At 39.0% G+C, this 26225-nt stretch overlaps 2 protein-coding genes across 12 annotated transcripts in view; one reads left to right on the top strand and one right to left on the bottom strand.

Moving 5' to 3' along the window:
- The window catches only part of frem2b (FRAS1 related extracellular matrix 2b), a 159828-nt gene extending 155610 nt beyond the window's left edge, over positions 1 to 4218 (top strand). Inside the window, exon 24 of one of the 2 annotated variants that reach the window (XM_005157636.6) lies at positions 2990 to 4218. In XM_005157636.6, the coding sequence (XP_005157693.1) occupies positions 2990 to 3481 (492 nt within the window). In that variant the 3' untranslated portion in view covers positions 3482 to 4218. The remainder of the gene's footprint in view (positions 1 to 2989) is intronic. The other variant, NM_001137661.1, reaches the window with a different exon arrangement.
- Positions 4219 to 7077: 2859 nt separating this feature from the next.
- si:dkey-285b23.4 lies at positions 7078 to 21500 on the bottom strand. Of its 10 annotated transcripts, XM_073923865.1 has the most exons (11): positions 21371 to 21500; positions 18582 to 18821; positions 17378 to 17448; positions 16581 to 16976; positions 14069 to 14188; positions 13688 to 13950; positions 12960 to 13370; positions 12714 to 12790; positions 9963 to 10166; positions 9526 to 9863; positions 7078 to 7358 (listed from the first exon to the last, which is right to left on the bottom strand). In XM_073923865.1, the coding sequence occupies exons 7-11, from the start codon at positions 13004 to 13006 to the stop codon at positions 7164 to 7166; spliced, it is 861 nt and encodes a 286-aa protein (XP_073779966.1). In that variant the 5' UTR covers positions 13007 to 13370; positions 13688 to 13950; positions 14069 to 14188; positions 16581 to 16976; positions 17378 to 17448; positions 18582 to 18821; positions 21371 to 21500; the 3' UTR covers positions 7078 to 7163. The 10 variants fall into 10 exon arrangements, 8 of the variants coding, with proteins under 8 accessions (XP_073779966.1, XP_073779967.1, XP_073779965.1 ...); XM_073923866.1 differs by lacking the exon at positions 14069 to 14188; XM_073923864.1 differs by lacking the exon at positions 18582 to 18821.
- Between the last annotated feature and the right edge of the window lie 4725 nt (positions 21501 to 26225).

The following is a 26225-nucleotide window of genomic DNA, read 5'->3' as shown; positions in this document are numbered from 1 at the left end:
GCCGCGTCCCCCGAGAGCGCGTGCGCACTCCACTCGGAGTTTCGCATCCTCTCGAGCGCGCGCACGCGGCGCCCCTCTAACAGACTTCTGTAGAGCTGCGGGCTGGGTGACACCCAACACATTTGCAAGGTTTTACAATCTGCGAGTGGAGCCGGTTTCCTCAAGGGTATTAGGTAACCCTTGGTGATTGAGGAAACAATTCGGTAGGGTGTTGAAACACGCTTGCTGCGCCATTTTCCCTAACACGGAGATACGTGCGCCTTTTTATCTGTCAGTAAAGTTCCCCGTCAGGTGAGCCCTGCAGATTCCTCCGTGGCCCCCAGCACTGACTCAGCGGAGGAGTCACTTGCTGGCCCACTACGTTGTAGGTCTGCCCGCTGGTCAGCCCGCGTTTTGGGTAAAGGTGCCTGCTATGCGTGGTCCCCACTAGGCGATCCCATATGCTTATTCAGCCACGGTTAAGTCCCCCCCCCCTGGGCGGACCCGTGTCTTCCCTCCCCGCTAACCACTCTTTTGCTATGCGTACTCCCCCTTTTTAGGGCTAGTCCATATGTAAATTCTGCCATCTATCCCCCCTTGGGTAACGGATGGCCTCCGCAGCGTCCTCCCTATCGGGATTGCACGCTTCCCAACGTACTGTCGTATTTTCCTAGAATTATCTAGATGCTCACGACTTCCCAAAAAATATATCTAAATCCGTAAAACTTCTGTTGAAGTAGGATAAATTAGGGCCAGGGACACGTTGGAGGACCGCGCCCCCCATGATGCGGGTGCGTCACGCTTGCTTGACTATCTCCTCATCGGGGGTGTTGGTAAGGTGCAGTCATTATGGCGCTTTCAATGGGCTCCCAATGCGTGGATTTTACAAATCAAATCCACTTATAGTGCTGAAGTTCCCCCCGAAGGGGAACGTTCGAGGTTACTAAAGTAACCCTTCGTTCCCCGAGGAGGGGAACGGAAGCACTATACTCCGTCGCCATAATGACTGTCCCTTAGCTGTTGAAAGTCTCTTCAGCTTAAAAAGGATAGCGTCTGCTGGCGCCAGGTGAGCTTATATACTCAGTTGATTGCTTATGCCGCTCACCTGCGCAGGCTTGCGCTGCCAATTCATTCTTAATTGGCCCGTTCAATACTCTTTCAGACGAGTAGCTTCTGAACCGAACCTCCCAATGCGTGGATTTTGCAAATCAAATCCACTTATAGTGCTTCCGTTCCCCTCCTCGGGGAACGAAGGGTTACTTTAGTAACCTCGAACGTTCTCTTTACAAGATTTAGCACTTAATTTTTATGGATTTCTTTCAATATTTTAATTGAGATGCTGAATTATTGCAATTATTGCATCTTTTATTTATTTTTTATTATTACTATTATTATCATTATTTATTATTATTATTATTATTATTATTATTAAAATATCACAATTTCTGTTATGAAGTGAAAGCTTGATTTGTTTGGAACAAGAAGCTGACTGAAAACAAAATTCATAATTTTCTAATAAATATTGCGATCATGCTTAACTTTTTTGTGCTGTTGGGAATGTGTTCATCCACTTTGGGCTGATTTTGAGTCTTAATTTGGCCTCAAATGTTTCTGTGTTTCAGCAAATGGAAGGATTTTTGGTGACATCATATTTTAATGAATATTTTGGGAAAATGCTTTAAAAAAAATTCAACAAAACACTCTGGGCAAATTGACTACCCTTTCATTATGTTCTTGGTTGTTTTTGCCCATTGACTTACATTATAATTACATTTTTGAATTACAAAGGCATGACACCATAAAATCATTCATTGGTGGTTGCTAGTTTTCTCAGTCGAGAAGAGGTCAAATTTGCAATTTGTAATTTGCAGGCACAGGACATCAACATGACATCATATTGACCTTGTACCCCAATGTCATTGGGATGTTGGATTTTGCTGAAAATGAAAATCAGGTTGATGTCGGAACTCAACGTCAGGCCGATGTCAGTGTCCAATGTCCAACCTAAAATCAACCAAATATCAATGTCTAATCATGTTACACCTTGATGTTGTGTGGCCATTACCACTATGAAATCTGTCAGACGTTGGATTTTGGTCACTTTCCAACACAACCTAAAATCAACCAAATATCAACGTAATTTGACATCATTATTGGACATTAAATAATGTTGTCCTTAGACGCTGGTTAGACATGAAATTTTGGTAATCATGACCTAAATCTAACCTAATATTAACGTCTTATGATGTTGTTTGCCTGCTGGGAAGTTGCCGCGCAAAAATTGTTTCGATTCTGGCTTAAAATTATATGGTTATATGCAGGGCTTAATTTGTGCTGGAACACACCAGCTCCGGATCTGGCACCTCTGAAATCTGATCCGGCACCTCATTTTACTGATCGCCCTCCTCAACCGCCCTCCTCCCCTGTCCGCTGTTCACTTTTACTTTCTTTTGCGACTCCCCAACCCTTTTCACTTTTGTCTGCGACAACCAACCCCCCACCTCCCCGGCCCTCCACTTTCATGTGTGACACCTCTTCATCCTCAGGTAACATGGGGGATCCGTTACCCCAATCTGTTCTGGAACCTCGCATTTCACAAATTAAGCACTGGTTATATGGAATATAGTGAGAGAGACTTTGCACACTTTGATATGTTTGAGAAAAAAATAAGATAATAAGCCCCTCAGCTCTCAGAACATAGTAAGTGTATTATTGCGTGTACACTATAATTTGTTTAACTCCATAGAACTTAAATAAAATAGTCAGAAACCTTTTTGCACAGGCTTATCCAAAGGGTTAATAGTGGCAACTAATCATTGACAATAAAAATGAAAAGTTTTACCTCCTCCCAACAGGGAAAAACACCAACAATGTAGAATGATCATTTGGCCAATCAAAAAACATTGTTGTAATTGAAGTCAATGGGGCAAAAACAGCCACAAACATAACAAGGGTAGTCCATTTGAACAGTACACAAGGGTTATTGCTAATGCTGTAACACTCCATCCAGGTTTCGGCAGGCAGAGAATGGTACATCCACACCATCTACACCGTCCGCTCCAGAGAGAACGCCAATCGAGGCATTGGGAAAAGAAGCCTGGATTATCACTCTCTAACACACAGCCACTCAATTTCCAAAAGATCAGCAAACGGCGTTCCAGATTTGGCTCAAGATATCAGCGTAGAAAGTAACCGCGGCACAAACATCTTACATATAGCGCTGGACCACAGCTTTCAGAAACATCCCAGCCTTCACGAGGAATCCCAAGCGGAGGGTATCATTCCCAGAGAACTGAACCAAAGGGAAACTAGCGATGATCAACTTGTCCTGATCATAGGAGTTTTAGTCGGTCTTCTCTTCTCCATCCTACTGGTTATTCTCATCGTCATTTTGGTGCGATCTAAAAGAGAAAAGAGCGTCACTGAGTCGCCGAAAGGATCTAGCAGCACAGAACCAATGATGACGCAAGTCTCCAATAGCAACGACAGTTCAGAGGTTTGATTGCAAAATAAAAGTGGACGATCATATTCATGTTTCGTTTGAAAGTGCCTCGTTCATTCATTTGGCACGCAAAGACACATAGTGGCTTGGAGTGGTCGCGCGCTACCTCTCCTCGGGATTTTGACGGTCCGAAAGTGTACTTGAAACTCAGAAGCACTTCTGTTGTCACTGCTTTAACTGTTTGAATTTTGGTTTGTTTTTGATTTACTACTACTGCATTGATATTCACCCAAATTAAAGTTTTTTTTCTTTATATCCAAAGGTGCTAGATGAAACGGTATTATGGGAAAGGACTATATTGTATAAATACAGTTTGTTTTTAGTCACTGATCATTTTTAATGGCTTATAAGGTTGATTGAATTTGATTTTACCATGTGCTGTATGGGAGATTCTTCTTTGATGTATAATTGTTTTTTTATTTTTACATTTATATGTGTTTTTTTTCCACTGCTGTATGTTTTTATTTCAATGTACTGTAATACAGTAATTATTAACATCCAACTAGAGTATTATCAAGTTTCCTCAAAAAGTGAAAAGTTTTAGGTTTTGGCAATACAAAAGCACATTTGTATTCTTCTTTTTTCTTGTATTTGATATATTTATGCTCACTATCAAGTTTGCATGGGTTTCTTTTTTTTCCCCTACACCTGCTGTGTAAAAATGTATTATAGTGTATTATAAGGCAGATAAAATGTTTGGGAGAAATGAAATCAAAAGATTTTGCCATGTAACATTTCTTTGTCGTCAGCTGTTTTTTTTTTTCGTATGGAGATTATTGTCATGACTTTTGTACCTGAATGTGATGCTGATAAGCATGGTATCAATTGAACAGTAATGACATAAAAGTTTTCATTGCGATGATTCAACACTAGTAAATTATTGGTCAAACAATGCAAAAATTACAATTCTTCTTAATTATTATTATTATTATTATGTAATTTGGTCCAAGATGGAAGCTATCTAAAAAAAGAGCAAGCATTATTCAGCATCTTGTAGATACAATTTGAAAGGAAACAAAAAAGAAAAAATAATTAGTCATGCCAATTTGGCATAAATTCATTACGGACTGCCATTTCAAGAGTTCACACTTAGCTGATGATTGTTGATAAGCTAGTTTGGCATGCTGTCCCGGGAGAGAGCCCCGAGCTCATGAGCGCCTCAAGCCCGGGGCTTCCTCCCGTTGCAGAGCGAGAGGGGAGTTTGAGCTCGGGTAGATCTCGAGAACCCCCCTCCCTCCTGCTGCGTGAGGGTTGCTAAGGTGATGCGTTGCTGACAGAATTGAATCGAATTTGGTGCTAATTTGGTTTAGTCAATTTACTTAAGTGTCATGTTTTTGGGAGTGTGGGTGGAAACCGGAGGACCCGGGGAAAACCCACGCAAGCACGGGGAGAACATGAACTCCACACGAAAATGCTGACCGTTTGGGTAGATGCCCGAACCGGAGGCATTTTGCTGTGAGGCCGCAGTGCTAGCCACTGGGCCGCCGTGCAGCCCTGTAGACAAAGGAGGAGGCAAAGGGGTGGAAGGGGGAATTCTTCAAGACGAAGATGGCTAAAGGTAAGGTGCTTGGTTATTTATACTTGGTTAGGAGTAGTCCGATTGGTGGTTCGTACAATAGCTTGACTCGGGGCCAGCCATGTCAATCATAAGCACGTGATCCTCTCGAAATTAGTTTATGAATAAACTTCACAAAATGCAGCCAGAAAGGCATGTTCTGTTATCCTAGTCTTGTTTTGTACGGATTTTCAGCTGAGAGCTGTATATTGATTGATGTTGTTTTGGTTCTTTTCTAGACTGACAAAACATTGTCTTATACAGTAGATAATATACAGTGAGTAAGTACTTTTTAGACATCTCCATCCATAATTACAAACTTATTTTACTGTGAAAACTCTTATTTTAGAATCCTTATTTTCTTAAGACTGATGCATCTGTTAAATGTTTCGACGGTTGGGATGTTTCAGATTCTAGAGCGCATTTGATTGGACTGAAGATCTGATGAGAAGCTGAAGTGCAGAGTGATGTCATCATAACTGCTTGTCTGTATTGGGGACTTGAGTGACTATATGTTTTGAATGCTTGTAACTTCTAAATGCAAATACTTACATAACGTTACTGTCTTGTGTTTAAACTAGTGCTGTTTTGGTCCACATTTCAGGCGTGTCTTTAAATGAAATTGACATAATACATGCTAAAAACCGAATTATTAGAAAAAAGGTCGCTAAATTAGCAAAAGGGCAAGTTTAATAACGTTTGCTAGATTTAAATATTCAAAAAAATACTGTTAGCTTGTTTTAATTAATACCAGAAAGTAAGTCACAGTAACGGTAGAGCAGCACGCTAATCTAACGTTAGGTAGGGACGGCTAATTAGGCTAACTTAATGCAAACAAAAGTTAAACGTTGCTCGTTCACTTCGCTGGAAAAAAGGGACAAACACATATGAATTTTACAATCATTACTGCATCTGTAAACTTACAGAAGAAAACCGGTGATCTCACCTCTTCACTTGTCCTCTTCACTGGTGAAAATGGCAGTTGCCTGTGTGTGGGTGGGTGTGTTTTCTTTTTTGAATTTGCGCTTTTGGCGGACTCTGCAGGAGGCTCATAATGATGACGTAATAACGTTTGATTGGCTGATAGAGATGTTGTCCCTGGGTCATCATAAAATTTGTTGGTCTCAGGACAACTAGCACTTGGCAAAATCAGGACGAGCCACTAGTTTATAGATAACCCCCAACCCCCTGTTTCAGCAGGGAGATTTACCACCTCTAGTTTGAAAAAAGTCAGGAAAGTGGGTGAGTCCAGCTTTGTTTAGGTGGGAGAGTTGAGTGGCAAAAGAGGGAAGGGTTTACATGAAAAGAGGAGTTTCAGTAAATGTACGTGCTGATTTTCACAGCAGCAACACAAACACAGATGCAGGGGAGATAGACAGCAACATTTACATGGACATCAGTAATCAAATTATTTGCCTTAATCTGAATAAGACAATATTATGATTAAGGTGTTTACATGAGATGCTTTTTGAATGATCCTTTCATGATCCCTTTTTACATGTTGTAGCACATAATTCGATTAACATCATTGTAATATTGCCACGCTATCCACTTTTTCTCCTGAGTTTTGTGTAATTTCAGGTGTTTCATTCTTAATTTTTCAACTATAACTGCAGTTTGGCACTTTGACTTTTATTCACAAACATGTCATGCATGTTCCCTTCATGCACGCCTCTACTAGTGAAGATAACCTTAAAAGTAACATATTGATAACTGCCCATCCGCCCCCACCACTAAATAAATCAAGGAGACAGGGCTTTCTTTTTGCACGCCATTCTTTTGTATCGAACTATTGGTAAGCACGGCATATTGTGGCTAAAGCCATCAAACTGACATCAATAGAGAAGGACCGCCACTCCAAATGCGGAAGCAAAATGACTTTGAATGAAGATTACCAAATCAAACATTTTATTCAGTAAATCAACTTTTATGGATTTAAGGTTCACCTAAAGAATAACAATGTGCGCTAGTAATACAATAAATATTGTAAATTTTGATTTCAAAGTGTGGGAGCTAAAACATGCACACATCAGATTTTAAATTCAAGGAGTGGTTTATTATGGGACAATTTAAACTGCAAAGTCAAACAGTGCTGTTCAGTAAAGAAACAGTAGAGATCATTTTAATTCATGCAGGACAAATAAAAGACAGTAAAACATCAATCTCATTTTTGATGATGATGGGGCCTGGATGAATGTTTTCTTTGCTGTAGTGACAGGCCGTCATTTGCCACACATCCAGAATATAAACATCCATATCCTGAAAAGCCCAACGCAGAACTCTGTTCAGCTGCAGAGAATACCAGTCACTGCCGAAAATATCCTGTTGAAAAGACAGAATAAATCAATGATACATAAACCTGCAGTCAGCCATTTTGGTAATGTATTTACCTAATTGCTGCATCTCAATTGGCATTCTATCCATCCTAAATAACATTCGAAAATACAATTAGTATGTCCCAAACCTTAATATGCTGATTAAAGTATGCCAACTCCCAGACAGTCTAAGGGCCTACTCACACTGTGCCATCCGTACCGTGCCCAGGCCCGTTTCCCGGATCGTTTGAGAAGTGTGAGTGCGCTGAATTGGGCTCAAGCGCGGTTCACTTGGCCGGCCCTGGCCCGGTTGGAGGAGGTGTGCCTGAGCGCGGTACACTTGGGCTTGTGTGTGAGTGCAATAACGCGCCAAAGCCCGAAACTGAAGGCGAGACGTGACTTTTAAGTGTTGTTTCATATGGATTTATTAATCATTCTTACTGTTCAGTGAACGCAAACTGCCGTAGTTTATTAAAGACGAGAACTCCTGACAGCATGACAGCTGCGCACCTTCAGCAGACCTCCTCATTCCTGCAGCACGAGAGCTTAATAATTGTTTATGAGTGCCAAAAGTGGCGGATCTGTCCGGTGAAATATCTGACTGCGTGTCACCGCATCCCTAAGGACTGTTTGGCGAAATATCTGACTGCATATCACTGCGTAACAAACGACTGAAACGATATAACTAGAGAAATCTCCACTGTGCTACTGGGTGAGAGCATATGGCAAGCCGTTTTAGCATTTAAACCTTGTTCTGACTATCCATAAATATATTTAGAGAAATCTCTAATTATATTTTGACTAGTCATAATTATAATTCGACTAGACAGATTGGAGATATCTGCAAATATATTATGACTGACTAGTCGTATTCCTCCATTGACTTCCATTGAAAAATATTTGCAGATATCTCTAAATGAGTTTTGACTAGTCACGATTGTAATTAGAGATATCTCCAACTGAATTTTGACTAGTCAAAAATCCAATTTAAGATATCTACAACTGTAATTCAACTATTAGTAAATTAATTAGAGATATCTTTAAATATATTTGTAAATATCTCTAAATATGACGAATTAAAGATATCTCCAAATGTATTACGACTAGTAAAAACTGATTTCGTACTAGTACAATTGTAATTGCAGATATCTCTAATTGTCATTCTGAGTAGTGGAATTATAATTATGACCAGTCAAAATATAATTAGAGATATCTCTAAATATATTTATGGAGTCAGAACAAAGATTTAAATGCTTAAAAGGCTTGCCATAGAGAGCGCTTCACTGAACAGAGCAGCAGCGATGACGTAAGCGTGCCGAGGCCCGATATGGTGTGAGCGCGGGCCGTCAGGGGAGACGGGAGGGGGGACAAGCGTGCTTTGGCCCGGTTCGAGGCAACTGTACCTAGTGTGAGTACGGCCTAATATTTCCAGTAAACATTCGAAGTGTAGAATCGTCTCTAACTGCTAATATTGCAAGTAGTACAATGAGCGTTGGACGTGAATTCAATTAGAACTTCAAACTTGAGTAAATAGCAAAAATAAACTACAAACATGGCAGACGCTCGAGACCCAACCGTCAAGTAGAGAGGCTTCGGTAAAGTTGCTTGAATGACTATTAAGTAATATCTAGCCATCTGGAAAATATTTCAACCACATTTCCTGTGTTATACTTCATTTGCAACAACAATGTGAGGCTCATATCAAGATATGTTGGGATATTATCTTCTGAATGCATAATTATCCAAAGACCTGAGGAGATTTCTCTGCATAAAAGACAGAATAACCTGCTTCTGCTTCTCCAAAAAAGGTTGCCAGGTAGTAGGTAATTAAATAGGAAAGAAATGTGGATGATGTGTCGAGATAATGACAGGCAATGTAGCCTAACTATGAATCATAACAATCTGTTAACGAGGAAGTATGTCCCAAAGGCAAAACATGCATACTCCTCTGGTACACAATCAAAAGTATGTGCTTTTCCTTTACAAATAAGTAAACTTTTAGAAAGTGTTATAACGGAAACAGCCACTGGAGAGCCACTGTCCTGATTAGTTTAGCTAATTAAACACACCTGAACCACCTAATTAAGGTCTTACTAGATATACTAGAAGCTTCCAGAGGTAAGATGTAGCTAAACTCTGCAGGACAGTGACCCACCAAGACTGTTGAAGGTTACCTTATATCCAGTGTTTACAGTCTTGATGATAACAGTAGTATCAGGCGCTCGCTGTAAAAGTGCAAGAAGAGCTTTGCGGATCCTCAAAACCCGAAGAGTGAAGAAATCCAGAGGGTACGTGGTGAAATGGGGTCCCAGATTGAGCATGATGATTGTGTGAGGGCCTCCAGCCAGGTCATCAATCTCATTACTGATATAATGCAAACTAGCCACCGCTGTCTTCAAAGTGCGAAAAGGAAAGCCGTGAGCTCTCCAGTGTAAGTCAATGTTGTTTTCCACATCAACTGCCATGAGCGGCCCGGCGTTATATTGGACATGGAGATTCATCTGCTTCAGGGCTGAAAAATAGTGCGTCACATTAACGTTTAAGATTCTACTACTACAGTATCTGTATCATGTACTATATACAGTAACCAATAGAAAACTCTCTGTCTCACTTGGTATTGTTTTCACAAAGAACTCAAACCACTGTCTCATAGTTGAGTCTCCCATCATATAGATGTGTTTGTCCTTCAGGCACTTGGTTGTGGTTTGGAGTGTAAAATGGCGGATGTTGCAAACGAATGATGTCCACACGTCATCCAGGAAAAAGCCAGCTGGAACTGGAGTGTGCAAACCAGGTCGACATTTCTCTGGAACATCTAAAGGGTGAGTATATGTCAATAGCAAACTATATTATATGTCAATAGCAAAAAATATTAGTATTTACCTTTGGGGACCAGCAGACAAAATAAATTAATATAGATTTGGAATGATTTACATTTGATCAAATGTAGGTACTGACAAGCATTTATGGTAATCTAAAATGTAAATTGTCTCGTTTGTTGTTTATTTAAATATATTTGAAATGCTGAAGTTGCCATTTTATAATATGTTACTTTATATTTAACACATGAGCTTCGCATACTAAGCCCCAATCACAATTCTACCTCTTAGCCCTTCCCCTTACCCCTCGTTTTGCGTGTGCCCATGAAGGGGTAGTGGTGTCCCAATTCTCTTTAGCTTGAAGGCATAGGGCTAAGGGCAAGGGGTATACACCCCTTCAAACAAAGATTTTTCAGGACCACACTTGAAACCAAGGGGTAAGAAAAGGTTCCCAGAATACCCCAGCAACAGCTGCACCCGGAAGTAAGGAGATCCACAAATATATATTTTTTGTCATTATTATGAATATTTACAACAAACAAACACATTTTAATATATTCATAACCCCGTTTACGTTTTATGGTCATGTTTTTAAAAAGAAAAACACTAAAATAAAAACCGAAAAATTTCGCGATCTATTACCGATCTATAATCCCTATAATCATAACTCCTGTACAGCAGTCCCACAACATTCTGACACTCAGTGACACTGGAATACCCTGTCAGAAAAGTCTAGTTGCTGTCAAAGAGCATTTTACAGTGTCTGATGTTAATGCTGTTTTTGTGTGTTTACATTGATGAGTATTGCCACTGTTAAATGCACAGTATTACGATCTTATTGCCACATTAGATCAATATGATAACATAATATATGCCTTCAGTGATTTCCTGAAGATAAATACTAAAAAAATAACACAACTGGAATCACTTCAGCAGTCGCGATCGTCTGATCTAATTTGAAACAAGAAATCGCGAGGACATATGATGACGTGTGCAGGTACTATAGTGCTGTCCCAATTCTTAGGGGTACATTTTGAAGGGGTACAAAAATAGAATTGGGTTTGGGCCTAAGAGTCCAGAAGTGTCTAAAAACTGAAGTGGCTTTAACTTTGCTTATTTAGAGCCTTTTTAAGGCTCCGGTGTGTATGTTTCAGTATTTTAACTTGTATGGTGATTTTTTTCGTTGCCTTTAAAAGTTAAATAACTGGATATAAATATATGTGGGTGATAAATATATGTAGTGCATCCGGAAAGTATTCATAGCGCGTCCTTTTTTCTGCATTTTTTAATGTTACAGCCTTATTCCAAAATGGATTAAATTAGCCTGGTGATGAGCGGTGCCTGTTTTTCACCCAATGTAGCACTTGGAATTCACTCCAAAGAGTTTAATTTTAGTCCCATCAGACCAGAGAATTTTGTTTCCTATGATCTGACAGTTCTTCAGATACCACTAAGGAGTGGCTTCCGTCTGACCATTCTACCATACAGGCCTGATTGGTGGATTGCTGCACAGAGGGTTGTCCTTCTGTAAGGTTCTCCTCTCTCCACAGAAAAGCGCTGGAGCTCACACAGAGTGACCATTGGGTTATTGATCACCTCTCTAAGGCCCTTCTCCCCGATCACTCAGCTTAGATGGCCGGCCAACTCTTGGAAGTGTCCTGGTGGTTCCAATCATCTTCCACTTATGGATGATGGAGGCCATTGTGCTCATTGGAACTTTCACAGCAGCAAACATTTCTCGGAGGTCTACATACAATTCCTTTGTCTTCATGCTTGGTTTGTGCTTTGGCATGCACTGTCAACCCTGGGACCTAAAATAGATAGGTGTATGCCTCATGTCCACTGTCCAAATCATATCCAATCAACTGAATTTTCCACAGGTGAACTTCAATTAAGCTTCTGAAACATCTCAAGAATGATCAGTGCAAACAGAATGTACCTCAGCTCAATTTAGAGCTTCACGGCAAAGGCTGTGAATACTTATGTACATATGGTTTTTTGATTTTTCAGTCTTATTTTTTAAATTATTTATATATCATTTATTATATATCATAATTTATCCATTTAAAAAAAAAAATCTTTATTTCACATTGTCATAATGGGGTATTGTGTGCAGAATTTTGAGGAAATAACGGAATTTAATCAGTTTTGGAATAAGGCTCTCACATAAAAAATGTGGAAAAACTAAAGTGCTATCAATACTTTCCGGATACACTGTATTTATCTAAGTTTCAGAGTGGTCACAATTTTTTTAATGATAAGTAGTTTTACTTCTTAAATAAAATGTTCCAAATCCTGCACATTCACATACTTTGTGCTTTGCATTTGATTTTAGATGAGCTCTTGTGATGATTGTGTGGTTTTTCTGTAAAGGTGACCTAAACTGTGTAGTGTTTAGCTGTAATGGGATCTGTCACAATTTCAACTCCTTGCTTTTTTAGCATCATCATTATTTCCTAGCATTATCCCATCCTGGTATCTACATCCAAACAAGGTAAGAAAGGCACTTTTTTTTTTCAGGTTTAGACAACTGGCCAACATACCAATGGTTTTATTTCCAGGAGAATGAAGTATTTTGATGATATTCTCATTTCCTCTGATACCTTTGTTAGTTTCCTCCCTGCCAAAGAAAATGTGTTTTATCTGTCATGCTTCCTTCAGTCAGTGAATTAAATAAGTTAGGTATGCCTTCAATCAAACATCCTTTAAATCAAGTCCACTTAAACATTTTAATTAGATATTAATTAACATTCAGACATTTATTTTATGTGATTATTCTTTAATCTCACATTAGTGCCTTCTCCTCTTTAGTCAGTCGGTTTCTGTAAGAGCCCATGGAGTGGTAGACAAGGGCGCTGCATGGCAGAGATTTGGGTTTCTTGCAGCGCCACGTTTCTCTGGTACGAGGATCGCTGTATTCACAACAGCAGTTTTTGGTTCCTAAACTCTCCAATCCATTCTTGTCCCACTTCACATTACACTCCACAACTTCATTTAGCCTGGTTTTATTTGGTCCTGGAGCCTCGTAATATCCATTATAGTAAACTCTGTCTGAGTCAGTATCTCTGTGATGCTTCAAGACTTGCACAGCTTCACTGGAGTGAATTAAACGGACAGCAACCTGAGCTTCTCCGACCCAAGGCAGAAGGAAACGCACTGAGTAGGAGCCATTGAGCAGGTCCACCACATCCCCAAAAACACTGGCCTGTGACAGAGGAATATTCTCAATAGAAAGCCCATTCACACGGTATTATTGTCAAGACTTACAGTCAAGCCTAAAATTATTCATACCCCTGGGTACCCCTGGTTATTATGACTTAAACTGGTAAGGTTTAATATAACATAAATAATGTACAAACCCTGTTATTTTATAGTATGTGTGGACCAGAAATATATAAATAATTTTAATACAACGGAAATCATTAGGAAACATAGTCCCATGGTTTTAAACACAAGCTGAAAGAGTCTTTTCTTCCCAACAGTGATACACACTGATGAAGCTAAACATTATGGCCACCTGCCTAATACACTGCTGATCCTCCTCAAGCCAATGAGTCAAGGTGTCATTTAGTTTGTGGCACCAAAAAGATAAAAGAGGATACTTCAGGTTGTCAGGAGTAGATTGGACTTGTTCCAGCAGTTCCATTATGAAGAGTTGTATCCTGTCACCTCACAGCAGGGTGATGGTTGCTGGTTTGAGTGCCAGCTCGGCCAGGAAAACTTCCATGTTGTCCTTGTGTTTTCATGGGTTTCCCCAGCTGCTCCAGTTTTCCCCACAGCCTAAAGACATGTGGCATATAGTAGGTGAATCAGTAAATTGGTCATAGTGACTCATGGCAGTCATTCAATGGGTCCATCTGGAGGATTGGATTTTCTTGCTAAGACATGGTAGATTCACCTGATTTGTTGACAAATGGATTGTGGATCCATTCCTTGGCAGTTTGTGGATCCTTCACTGGACCTTTTCTTCTTAGCAAAAAAACTTGCCAAAGACGTCTGTTTCTTGCTCATTTTGCAGCTTGTGGATTAAATTTAGACGCTCAAGTGACCAAGCGAGAGAATATGGTAACTTTTCAAGATAAAATATTTTTCAAAATAAAAGAATCGATCAGACTCGTATAATAAATAAAACAGAAATAATTAATGATTTCTTGTGCAGCCCGATACCAATTAATCCACGGAGCAGTACCGGTTGAGGACCACTGGTATAGAGGACTTCTCTCATCACCAAGGTCTTTGCTGAGAACTGTAATCCACAAATTCCTTCCATAACTTACATTAGGAATATTGTGTGGCTTGCAACTCAGCAAACCATCTGTTGGCCAGCGCAGAAGGGATAGCTTTCATTGCTCTTGTGCATTGGTGAGCTTTAGGGTACTTTCACACCTACACTTTTGTTTCTGAACCTGTCTCGTTTGCCCAGTTCACGTGGTTCGTTTGGCATGTGTAAAAACCACAAATCGCTCTCGGATCCATGCCAAATCAATCGCTCCGAGATCGCTTGAATGAGGTGGTCTTGGCTTGAATGAAACGAACTCTGGAGCGGATCGATTGCAATGAGAAAGCAAACGATCCGAGCCCGGTTAAATCAGTGTTTTATGGATATGTAATAGGCATACGGCTATATGAAGAGAGAATTATGAGTAGGGCAGGAAGTTTCGCGAGTCTCCCGGATGCCCGCAAACGAGTGATAATCTCCCGATAATCTCGCGTCTCCCTCCGGGTCCTCAAATAGCCTACGTCGCACACCCTTCTCACCCCTCCCCACCGCATCTCAGCTCAAGCCTGGTTTATACTTCTGCGTCAAGTGACCAGTGTAACCCACGGTACATGCAACGCGCGTAGCTGTGCATTTATACTTCTGCGCGCTGTCTCTGTTGCTCTGCATTAACACTTCCGAACACTAGTTGGCAGTGAGGTGTAAATGTTCCTCTGTGTCGAGTTTCTTCGCTGCTGTTTTGCTTTTCCTAAACACTTCCTGGATGTACAAGGGGCTCAAACTCGCTCATTTTGAGGCAGGAACCAGCAGACGTGCAACAAATTTAACTGTGAGGTATACTTCTGCGTCAAGTGACCAGTGTAACCCACGGTACATGCAAAGCGCGTAGCTGTGCATTTATACTTCTGCGCGCTGTCTCTGTTGCTCTGCATTAACACTTCCGAACACTAGTTGGCAGTGAGGTGTAAATGTTCCTCTGTGTCGAGTTTCTTCGCTGCTGTTTTGCTTTTTCTAAACACTTCCTGGATGTACAAGGGGCTCAAACTCGCTCATTTTGAGGCAGGAACCAGCAGAAGTGCAACAAATTTAACTGTGAGGTAAACACAAAACAAAACTTTCCATCCGGAGCTCCTTCATGGGACTCCACACTTGTAAACAATCGCTCCACCAGGCTCGCACCATTCACGCGGCTCTCAGTCCCGCCCAGACTCGTCAACGCTACCAAGCCAACCAATCGCAAAGCTTGCACTATGCGTCGTTATGACGTGTATTTACATTTTTTGAGAGGTGCACGTCAGCGACGCCGACGGCCACGGCGAAGGACTATGCGTCAGCGCTGTAGCATACGCCGGCGTTTGACGCAGAAGTATAAATCAGCCTTCACTCTTCAGACACGTCGCGCGCACCTTGTCAAACACCACTAAACTACCACCTCTCCTGACAGCTAAGCGGGACTCTGCAAAATAAACAGTGAATCTCTGACCAATGTGAGGAGAGTTTATTCACACATGACTTGTTTTAGCTCTTTTGGTCTGATTATAAAACTTTGCAGTGTGAAAGCGAACCGCTCCATGAGCAAAGAGCAACAATGTAACAATTGTAATCTCCGTTTCGGAACAACTGAATCGATTCACAGGTGTGAAAGCACCTGACACTGAATACTGTCACCAGTTTGTTGTTTATCCCTCCTTGGACCACTTCTGATTGGAAGCAAAGTACAAACCTTGCATCCCCATTTCCATCTAATCTACCTGTATTTGTCTTACATCTGACTGGTCATAATGTTTTGGCCCATCAATAATGTATATTTAGATTTATAAATAAGAAAAGAATTGGGAGGCAGGGCTTGATTTGTTATTTACAATTTTTTGAGTGAGGCCATGTTATTGTGATTGAAGATAATAAAGACATATGAATTGAATCAAGGATGTGTATGTGAAGAGTTCAGATGCAAAAAACTTGCAAAAGTGGTTTTTGATTTTTCTTTTTTCTGAAAATGATCATTTTTGTCAGCCTTGTTTGTTTATGGTCAGTTGTTTCATATTTAAAGAGAATGAAAATAACCTATTCTTTGCCATAAAGCTGAAATTACTTTTCAGAAGGCACTTCAAGGCTTTTGCATCTGAAATACTAATGTGTTGATCATGTATAATAAATGCTGCAACTTTACCTAGTGAGTACAATCACTGACCTTAGATTTGGACCAGAACAACTTGGCTTGAAAAAAGTCTCCCCCGTAATCTTTGGAGTTATTGTTGAAATCCTTTGCATGCACCATAACAAAAAGTTCCTCGCCAGTTTGGTAGCTCTCTTTCAGATTCTGAATGGTGAATTTGGTGTTCTCTGGACTAGTACTCATTGATAAATGTGTAATTGGTCTGTGAGGACCGGGCCAGTAAACAGCCTCCTGCAACATATAGTAACTCTGCAAACTGATTCCAAATTCAGACTGAAAAATGTTTCTTAGTGACTGAGACCCCGCAGAATCATCAGAGGTTGAAGAGTTGTGGAGTCCTGTGAGATGCTGAGACAGAAAGCTGGGTGGTATGTTTTTCTTATTATCATTACCCATATTAGACCATTCCACCTAAAAATAAACAATAGGTGATTATTAATCAATAAAATCATTCTTCAGGTAGGCAAAGTAGACAAAGATTTTACTGTTGGTCAACATGGGCAAATGTTCAGACTAATTTATAGTGGGGCAAGAAGGCAATAAAATGTGGACAATGATATTTGGTAATAAGGCAATATAAGTCTGAAAATGCACCTAGGAAGTAATAAAACAGTTGACAGTTGACATTTGTTGACAGTAGTCAACAAATACATTAGGCATTGGAAGATCCAATGCCTATGAAGTAATAAAGTACCAATTAAGTGATAAAGATCTTACAGCATACAAAAAATATATTTTAAAAAACAAATTCCTGTGAACACAATGAATAAACACAATATTTAAACATATATATTTGGATTGAATGAACTCACCAGAATACACATGATTACTAGCAGAGGCAGTCCAATAAATAACTTGAATAAACATGATCTTTGCCTGTGAACTGTAAAAACTTTGTTACAAAATATACTTTATAATCAAATTAGTTAAGGTATCTTTCTCTAGGTATACAGCTACTTAGTAAAATAATCTATAAATAAATGCAATACTAACAATAAATAAATGATGCAATGTTAACAAGACTTACTTGATATATAAATCAATTTCCTTGATTTGCACGTGCAGTGCATCTGGAAAGAATTCATAACGCTTCACCTTTTCCACATTTATTTTATTTTTTTGTTGTGTTACAGCCTTATTCCAAAATGAATTAAAGTCATTTATTTCCTCAAAATTTTACACACAATACCCCATAATCGCAATGTAAAAAAGATTTCTTGAAATTGTTGCAAATTTATTCAAACTAAAAAAGCTGAAAAGTCACATGTACAGAAGTATTCACAGCCTTTGCCGTGAAGCTCTAAATTGACCTCAAATACATTCCGTTTCCACTGATCAATCTTGAGATGTGTCAGCAGATTAATTGGAGTTCACCTGTGGTAAATTCAGTTGATTGGACATGATTTGAAAAGGCATATCCCTGTCTTTACAAGGTTCCAGGGTTGACAGTGCATGTCACAGCACAAACCAAGCATGAAGATAAAGGAATTGTCTGTGGACCTCCGATATATTATATCTGAAAGAAAATATGATTATGACTGGTGTCCTGACATTTTATCCTACGTACCCTTCTGAATATGCTACCAACACTGTATTTGAATGGTTCTGAGGTTGGGGTTAGGGATTAGGTAGGTTAGAGTGATATTACAGCTTCATATCACACTACTCCACATAAAAGTTTAAATCTGATGGGTAGCATATTGCACATCAAAATGTGCTACCTACTTTTTGAATGGGAGGAAGGACAATTTGACAAGCAGTGTCCAGTGCTAAATATAAATTCAAAACAATCTCATGGACAACAAGCAATCCGGCTTTAAGAAAGGCCACTCAACTGAGACTGCCCTGCTCTCGGTCGTGGAGGATCTCAGACTGGCTAAAGCAGACTCAAAATCATCAGTCCTCATTTTTCTGGACTTGTCAGCTGCTTTTGACACTGTCAACCACCAGATCCTGCTATCTACGCTCGAGTCACTGGGCGTTGCGGGCACTGTTATACAATGGTTCAGATCTTACCTCTCTGACAGGTCATTCAGGGTGTCTTGGAGGGGAGAGGTGTCCAACCTACAGCATCTAAACACTGGGGTACCTCAAGGCTCTGTTCTTGGGCCACTTCTCTTCTCCATCTACACATCATCTCTAGGACCAGTCATCCAGAGACATGGATTCTCCTACCACTGCTATGCTGATGATACCCAGCTATACCTCTCTTTACACCCTGATGATCCCTTGGTTCCAGCTCGCATCTCAGCCTGCCTGTTGGATATTTCACACTGGATGAAAGATCATCATCTTCAGCTGAACCTCGCAAAAACGGAAATGCTTGTAGTTTCTGCCAACCCGACTCTACACCATAACTTTTCAATCCAGATGTATGGGGCAACCATTACTGCATCCAAAATGGTGAAAAGCCTTGGAGGTACGATTGATGACCAACTAAACTTCTCTGACCACATTTCTAGAACTGCTCGATCTTGCAGATTCGCACTCTATAACATCAGAAAGATCCGACCCTTCTTATCTGAACATGCAGCTCAACTCCTTGTTCAAGCTCTTGTTCTCTCCAAACTGGATTACTGCAACTCTCTACTAGCTGGGCTTCCAGCTAACTCTATCAAGCCTCTTCAACTGCTCCAGAACGCAGCAGCACGAGTGGTCTTCAATGAACCTAAACGAGCACATGTCACTCTGCTGCTAGTCCGTTTGCACTGGCTGCCAGTTGCTGCTCGCATCAAATTCAAAGCTCTGATGTTTGCCTACAAAGTGACTTCTGGCCTTGCTCCTTCTTATCTGCTCTCACTTCTGCAGATCTATGTGCCCTCCAGAAACTTGCGTTCTGTGAATGAACGTCGCCTCGTGGTTCCATCCCAAAGAGGGAAAAAATCACTTTCGCGAACGCTCACGCTCAATCTGCCCAGTTGGTGGAATGAACTCCCTAACTGCATCCGAACAGCAGAGTCACTCGCTATTTTCAAGAAACGACTAAAAACTCAACTATTTAGTCTCCACTTCACTTCCTAATCTGCAATTGCCTCTCTGAATATCACACTAACTGTACCAAAAAATAAAAAATAAAAAAATACTAATACTTCCCTTCTTAGACTTTACAGACCTGAAACTTGCCTATAGCACTTATTCATTGTTGCTCTTAGTTGTGTAAATTGCTTCCTTGTCCTCATTTGTAAGTCGCTTTGGATAAAAGCGTCTGCTAAATGACTAAATGTAAATGTAAATTATAAAATAAAAAAAATTAGCTTTTAGTCACACTCATGTAAAGTAATACAGCCTTCAATCATTTTTGTTTTCAGTAGTAATATAAAGCATCTTCAAACACATGATTTTTTTACAACACATTTTTAAACATAATAGTTTAACTATAACTAATTTCTAATAACTACTTTTATCTTTCCCATGGTGACAGTCATAATATTTTACCAGTTATTTTGCAGGATAGTTGTATTCAGACAAAGCTCTGTTAAGCATTCTAGTCTCATTCAGATTGAAGTGTAATTTAAAGACTTATGTTAACTAGGAAGGTTGGAATAATTAGTCAAGTTATTTTATAACTAGTTTGTAGATCAATCAAAAAATACACAGTAAATATGTCTTAAAAAGGCTAATAATACTGACCTTTAAAATGTTGTTTTATTCAAAACTGATTTTATTCTAGAAATACACTATATGAAATTAGACTTATTAAGATTCCAGATTAATTGTTTTTGTTTTAAAAAGAAATACTGTGAAAATGTCCTTGGTTTGTTAAAGATTTATTTTATGTATTTGTTTATTTAGCAGGGACAGTGTACATTAATTGGCATTTCTGCAAATGCACCAGAATTAGAAGGCTATTTTTCATCTGTTGCCCCTGATCACTTGGGAAACATTATTTTAAATTAACGGGAGGGCAAAATTTACTGGTGCAAAAATGTGACTTTATGTAGCCTACTTGAATGTTATGTAGCCTACTTGAAATATCCTATACTACAATGCAAAGTTACTTGTCAAATAGATTAACAAGGAAGATTATTTTTGATAAGATTATTTTGATAATATATTATTATATTTTTAATTATCTTGTTTAAGAAGACTCAAGAGTGATGCACGAAAAAAATGACTTTGAATAACTAAGTTTGAGATGTATGTGTGCCCCCTAAAAGTACAAATGGCCCCTGCCCGGCCCCCACAGTCACTCTGGTCTAGCATCGCCACTGCTGAGAGACAAATCGCCAGAACAGTCCCATGTTGCAGTTTGTGTTTACTGCCTGTCTAAAACAGTTGCTTTAACTGCAATATTGGACTGATCGAGTTATTTTTAGTTATTTAACGCGGATGCGGGTATAAACAAATCGGGGATTGTAACAAGGCTATATTAAATCTGCTGATCCTACTGCAAGCTGATGTTATTAAAAGTAAAATAAAAATCTGTATTTTGAGCACTAGGCAATGTCACAATGTCAATTGTAATAAAAAGTAAAATTATAAACAATAAAAAAATCTAATAGCTTATTAAAAGGTAATAGGTATTGGGTAGGGTTGATATTAAAATAAGATCATAGGCTACTTAATAAGTGCTAATAAACCATTAATAGTTTTAAGATATTCTAGATTGTGTGAATTGTTATTTAAACAAAAGTGTTGCCGATTATTCTTTTACCTAATAGACTAAACGTAAATCCAAATGTGAATCCATGACACATACAATATCTTTCCCCTTTGTTTTTGTGAATATAAGGCATATTGCATTCCTTTTATGGGTATAAAAAGTGTCATCAAATGAGTTAAATGCAAATTTAGAGTTGACTTACGTAAGTATTGCTTCTGAGTTTGAAAGTCCGTTTTATCCTTCGAAGGCATGTTTTTGCAACACGTTCTCACTCCCAACTCGTCATATACTGACGCTTGGTCAGGAACCCTAGACGTGCAGGGATTCCCTATAGAATCTGTACCTAAGCCTGAGGCTTCATAGGGAGACGCTGGAGGCTCGTATAATTACCAATAGATGTCAACGCAATTTTTAAAACCTGATTTACGCCTATTGTCGCAGTTTTCTTATTTTAGAAATATGTTATTTTTATTTTGTTCATGAAAAGCGTCTGTAAACTGGGTCGAAACTACTGTATGAATAAACTTCGGTCCACGTGACATACCTTCACGGTGAGTTTAACTCCGCTCTGCTATTGGTCAAACTGCATCAGCGGTGAATTCTCAGATGAGTTCAACTGTCAACATTAAATAGTATGTTAATGCTGCATAATGTATTTTTATTGGAGATTAGTTGGTGTTTATAAATATATTCTCATTTACTTTATATTTAATGAGTGAAATTATATTCGGTTGCCCAGTTTAGGCTAACTATGCCTAATAAAACTTTGATTCATTCAAATTATTTATCTTTTTTTTTTTTACTTTAAAAAATCTTACATTTCAAGTACTAAGTTTAAAAATGTTTTTGGCTGATCTTTTACATTTTAAAATATCCATGGAAGTTGGGGTCATTGTATGTGGCGATCTATTTTTTACAGTCTATGGTCGCGATCCCAAGGTTCATTGCGATCCCAAGGTTCACTGCGGTCAAAGAGCTTAGAATGACCAAGAGGCGACACTCTAGTGTAATTTGGTAACAGCCACTAGAGAGCGCGGCGGCCATTTTGGAATGAAAACTCCAATAGAACAACAGCATATTATAAGTCTGTTAAATAAACTATTAAAAGTGCTGATTTTTTATTTTTATTTTTTGCAAAAAAACAGTTGACAAGTTTGTAGCAATATTTGTTTACAATACAGAATATGAATTACATTGTCAATGAAAAAGAGATACACGAGAGAAAGACAGAAGAAAAAAAAGAATAAAGAACATGATATATAAACTTGAGGGTAAGACATTTAAGAGTCAAGAACAGTACATAAATTAAAGTCATTACAAAATGAAATAGTTCTGTTTGCTTTCTTATTTTTAGATAATGAAATTAATTGTATATAATGACTAAATTCTTGCAAAAAAACAGAAAAATATGGTTTAGTATTAGTAAATTTGCATTTGTGGATATGGAATTTACAAAGAAAATAAATAAAATTTATAACAAAACAAGCATTTCTCTTAGTAGGGGCAGATTCATAATAACCAAAGATAATTTCTTTAAAAGTAACAGAAACATCTTGTTGTATATTATCATCAATAAATAATCCAATATGTTTCCAAAATTGTACAACATAATTACACTCCCAAAATAAATGAAAAACAGTTTCAGTATGAAATTAACAAAATAAACATTTTACATCAATATTAGAATGAAACTTTTTCAAAAATTGTTTTATAGGATAAAATTTGTTGATCAATTTAAAAGACACTTCTTTGACCTTGTTGGTGAGAAAATATTTTTGATGCAAAGCCCATATTTTTTCCCATATCAAATCTCTATTATTTCAATAAGAGATTGCAGGGACAATGTAGCAACTTTTTCAATAAAAAGAGATCTAAAAAAATTTGTTACAAAACAAAATTTGTTTGTAGGTAAAAAATTTTTTACCTACAAACGTTTCTGTTGTTACAAACGTTATTTGGATATTTCAGTTACAAGACAAATATAATGGCCATTTGAGTCACATTCAGAGCAAATAATTTTCCCATTAAATTGATTTTTAAGGATGCAAACACCAGCTGATTTGTTTGTACCATGAGCCATCCATAAGTCTAAACCCCACTGAGATCTCCAAAAATTATAGTCCTCTTTTACAGAATGACATTCTTGCAAGAAACAAAAATCAGTTTTAAACTTTTTCATAAACAAAAATATAGCTTTTCTTTTTAGAGTATTTCTTAACCCTCGTGTATTAAATTAAATTATAGAAAGAGACATAAAAAGAAGATATAACCAACTAGATTATTAGGTCTCAAAGAAGGATTTGCAACGCTACATTCAGAACGATAAGAACTGCAAACTCTATATGAACTATAAGAATAATGTAGTGTAAATCAAGGTGCATAAATTTTACATGAAAGAACATAAAATGTTTTGTAAATCAGATTCACTTACTAAAGTATTGGAGCTACTCAATTAAACAATTTTACTATAGCCCATACAATTTCTTTAGACTACATTCAGTGACAATTTTTTCAGGTGTGTTAATAGAAGAGTAAGAAAAAATAATAAATAAATAAAAATGTGGTCAAATTCCAAATTGAGGCCTTTGTTGTAAATTACCCTATTGCTATTGGCTTAACTGTGTAAAAATAAGAAATTAGTGAAGTAAACTATTAAATCAGTTTTAATTGTCCTAAAAAGGCCATAAATTTCACAAAAAGACAAGTTTTTTTTTTTTTAACAACTTAATATTATCATCACACACCTTCCCATGTAAAGTCTCAAGCAGGAGGGAATATTTCGTTTCCCTCTACGAAAGCCCTACTTCCAATGAAGTATGCTCGTTTATTATCTTTTCTTGCTTTCTCCACTGCTGGCCATAGTTTGTTTCTTCTTTCTTTATCTGCAAGGGATAAGTCTTCTGATATGTTAATGTTATTTTTGCAGAGTCCTTTGCTGCACGCCAAACAGCATCACGATAGAAACGGGAAGCAAATTGTAGAATGATTGATCTGTTCTTGTTTGGTTGCTTGCGACCTAACCGGTGTACAGTGTCAATGGCGCTGGAGAGTCTGTCCTACTCCTCTGGTAAGAGATGCTGACATACATCTATAACCCTTTCACGAACATCCTCTCTTTCATTTTCCGGAATGCCGTGCATCCTGAGATTCCACCGCCGCGAGTAACTTTCTAACTGTGACAACCTTCGATCGTGTCCCACGCACGTTTCCTCTACTTTACTCAGTGTGGATTCCATCACTCCGTACTTGTTTTTCAGATGGTTAACCTCAGCACTCAAAAATTCGATAGCTTCTTTCACACTTGTAATTTGTTTTGTATTTTCATTAATTACCTCCTTCATGGAGGTAATCACTCTTGTGTTTTCTCCGATCACATTTTCTGTAGCATCAGAACGGGTATTTATTAACTGAGAAAGAGCTCAGAGTCGGGAGAGAATGGCAACCTCCAAACTTTCAGTTTTCCGTTGTTTTGTAGCAGGTGATTTGCATGGAGTTTCTGGAAGTGCAGGGAATTCTTCCTCACACATTATAAATTCGTCAAAGTCCAGACTTATTTTTGAATAATTGTGTAATTTCTCAGTTTCATAACTACATAAGGCTCCCGTAGTTTCACTCACGCTACTGCTAACATTAGCAGCGTTAGCTGACTCCAGAGACACGTTTTTGTTCTTCCTTTTCTCCGATTTACCCATCTTAGCACAATCAGGGACTAATTCTGTAGTATTTATATAATATTCTCTCTTTGCACAAGGTAAAATAGCTTTTAACTAATAACACTACTAGCCAATTACAATGTTTGAGCTTACAGAGCACATCGACTTGCTTGTTGTTAGAGCGCCATCTTGGCCGGAACCCGTGTTGTTCTTTGTGCAGGTGCTGAATCTGCCACAGTCTTAGGGTGCTTTCACACCTGTGAATCGATTCAGTTGTTCCGAAACTATTTTTATTACTAGATTACAATTGTTATATTGTTGCTCTTGCTCTTGGAGCGGTTCGCTTTCACACTGCAAAGTTTCTAATCGGACCAAAAGAGCTAAAACAAGTCATGTGCGAGTAAACTCTCCTTACATTGGTCAGAGTGTCAGGGTTTATTTTGCAGCGTCCTGCTCAGCTGTCAGGAGAGGTGGTGGTTTGGTGGTGATTGACAGGGTGCGCGCGTGACGTGTCTGAGGAGAGATGCGGTGGGGAGGGGTGAGAGGGGTGCGCGACGATGCCTATTTGAGTACCGGGAGGGAGACGCGAGATTACCGGGAGATCATCACTCGTTTGCGGGCATCCGGAGACTCGCGAAACTTCCCGCCATACTCATAACTCTCTTCATATAGCCGTAAGCCTATTACATATCCATAAAACACTGTGATATAACCGCGCTCGGAACGGACCGATTTCTCACTGCAATCGAACCGCTCCACAGTTCATTTCAATCGAGCCGAGACCACCTTTGTGACCACGATTGTGATCTCGGAGCGATTACTTTGGTGCGGAACAGAGCGCGATTGCCCTGTTCACATATGCCAAACGAACCGCGCTAACTGGGCAAACGGGATGCGTTCCGAAACAAAAGTGTAGGTGTGAAAGCACCCTTACGTGACTTTCTGGATGTCTCATATGTGTTTCATTCAGCCGGCATTTGTTTACGACACCGCCATCTTGTGGAGAGATGGCATCGGCAGTCTACCAGAGGCTAAAATACAAAGCAAGTGCTCAAATCTTTCTGACCAATCAAAATACTAATTATTCATTCATTTTCTTGTCGGCTTAGTTCCTTTATTAATCTGGGGTTGCGACAGCAGAATGAACCGCCAAACCATCCAGCAAGTTTTTACGCAGCGGATGCCCTTCCAGTCACAACCTATCTCTGGGAAACATCCACACATGCATACACTACGGACAGTTTAACCTACCCAATTCACCTGTACTGTGGGGGAAACTGGAACAAACTCCCCACAGAAACGCCAAGAGAGCCGAGGATCGAACCCACAACCCAGTGACCTTTTTGCTGTGAGGCGAACGTGCTACCCACTGCGCCACTGCGTTGCCCAAAATACTAATTATTT

The sequence above is a fragment of the Danio rerio genome, chromosome 15, assembly GCF_049306965.1.
Source record: "Danio rerio strain Tuebingen ecotype United States chromosome 15, GRCz12tu, whole genome shotgun sequence".
Lineage (NCBI taxonomy): Eukaryota > Metazoa > Chordata > Actinopteri > Cypriniformes > Danionidae > Danio > Danio rerio.
Note: the sequence above shows the minus strand (reverse complement) of the source record. Positions and strands in the feature narration are given on the sequence as shown.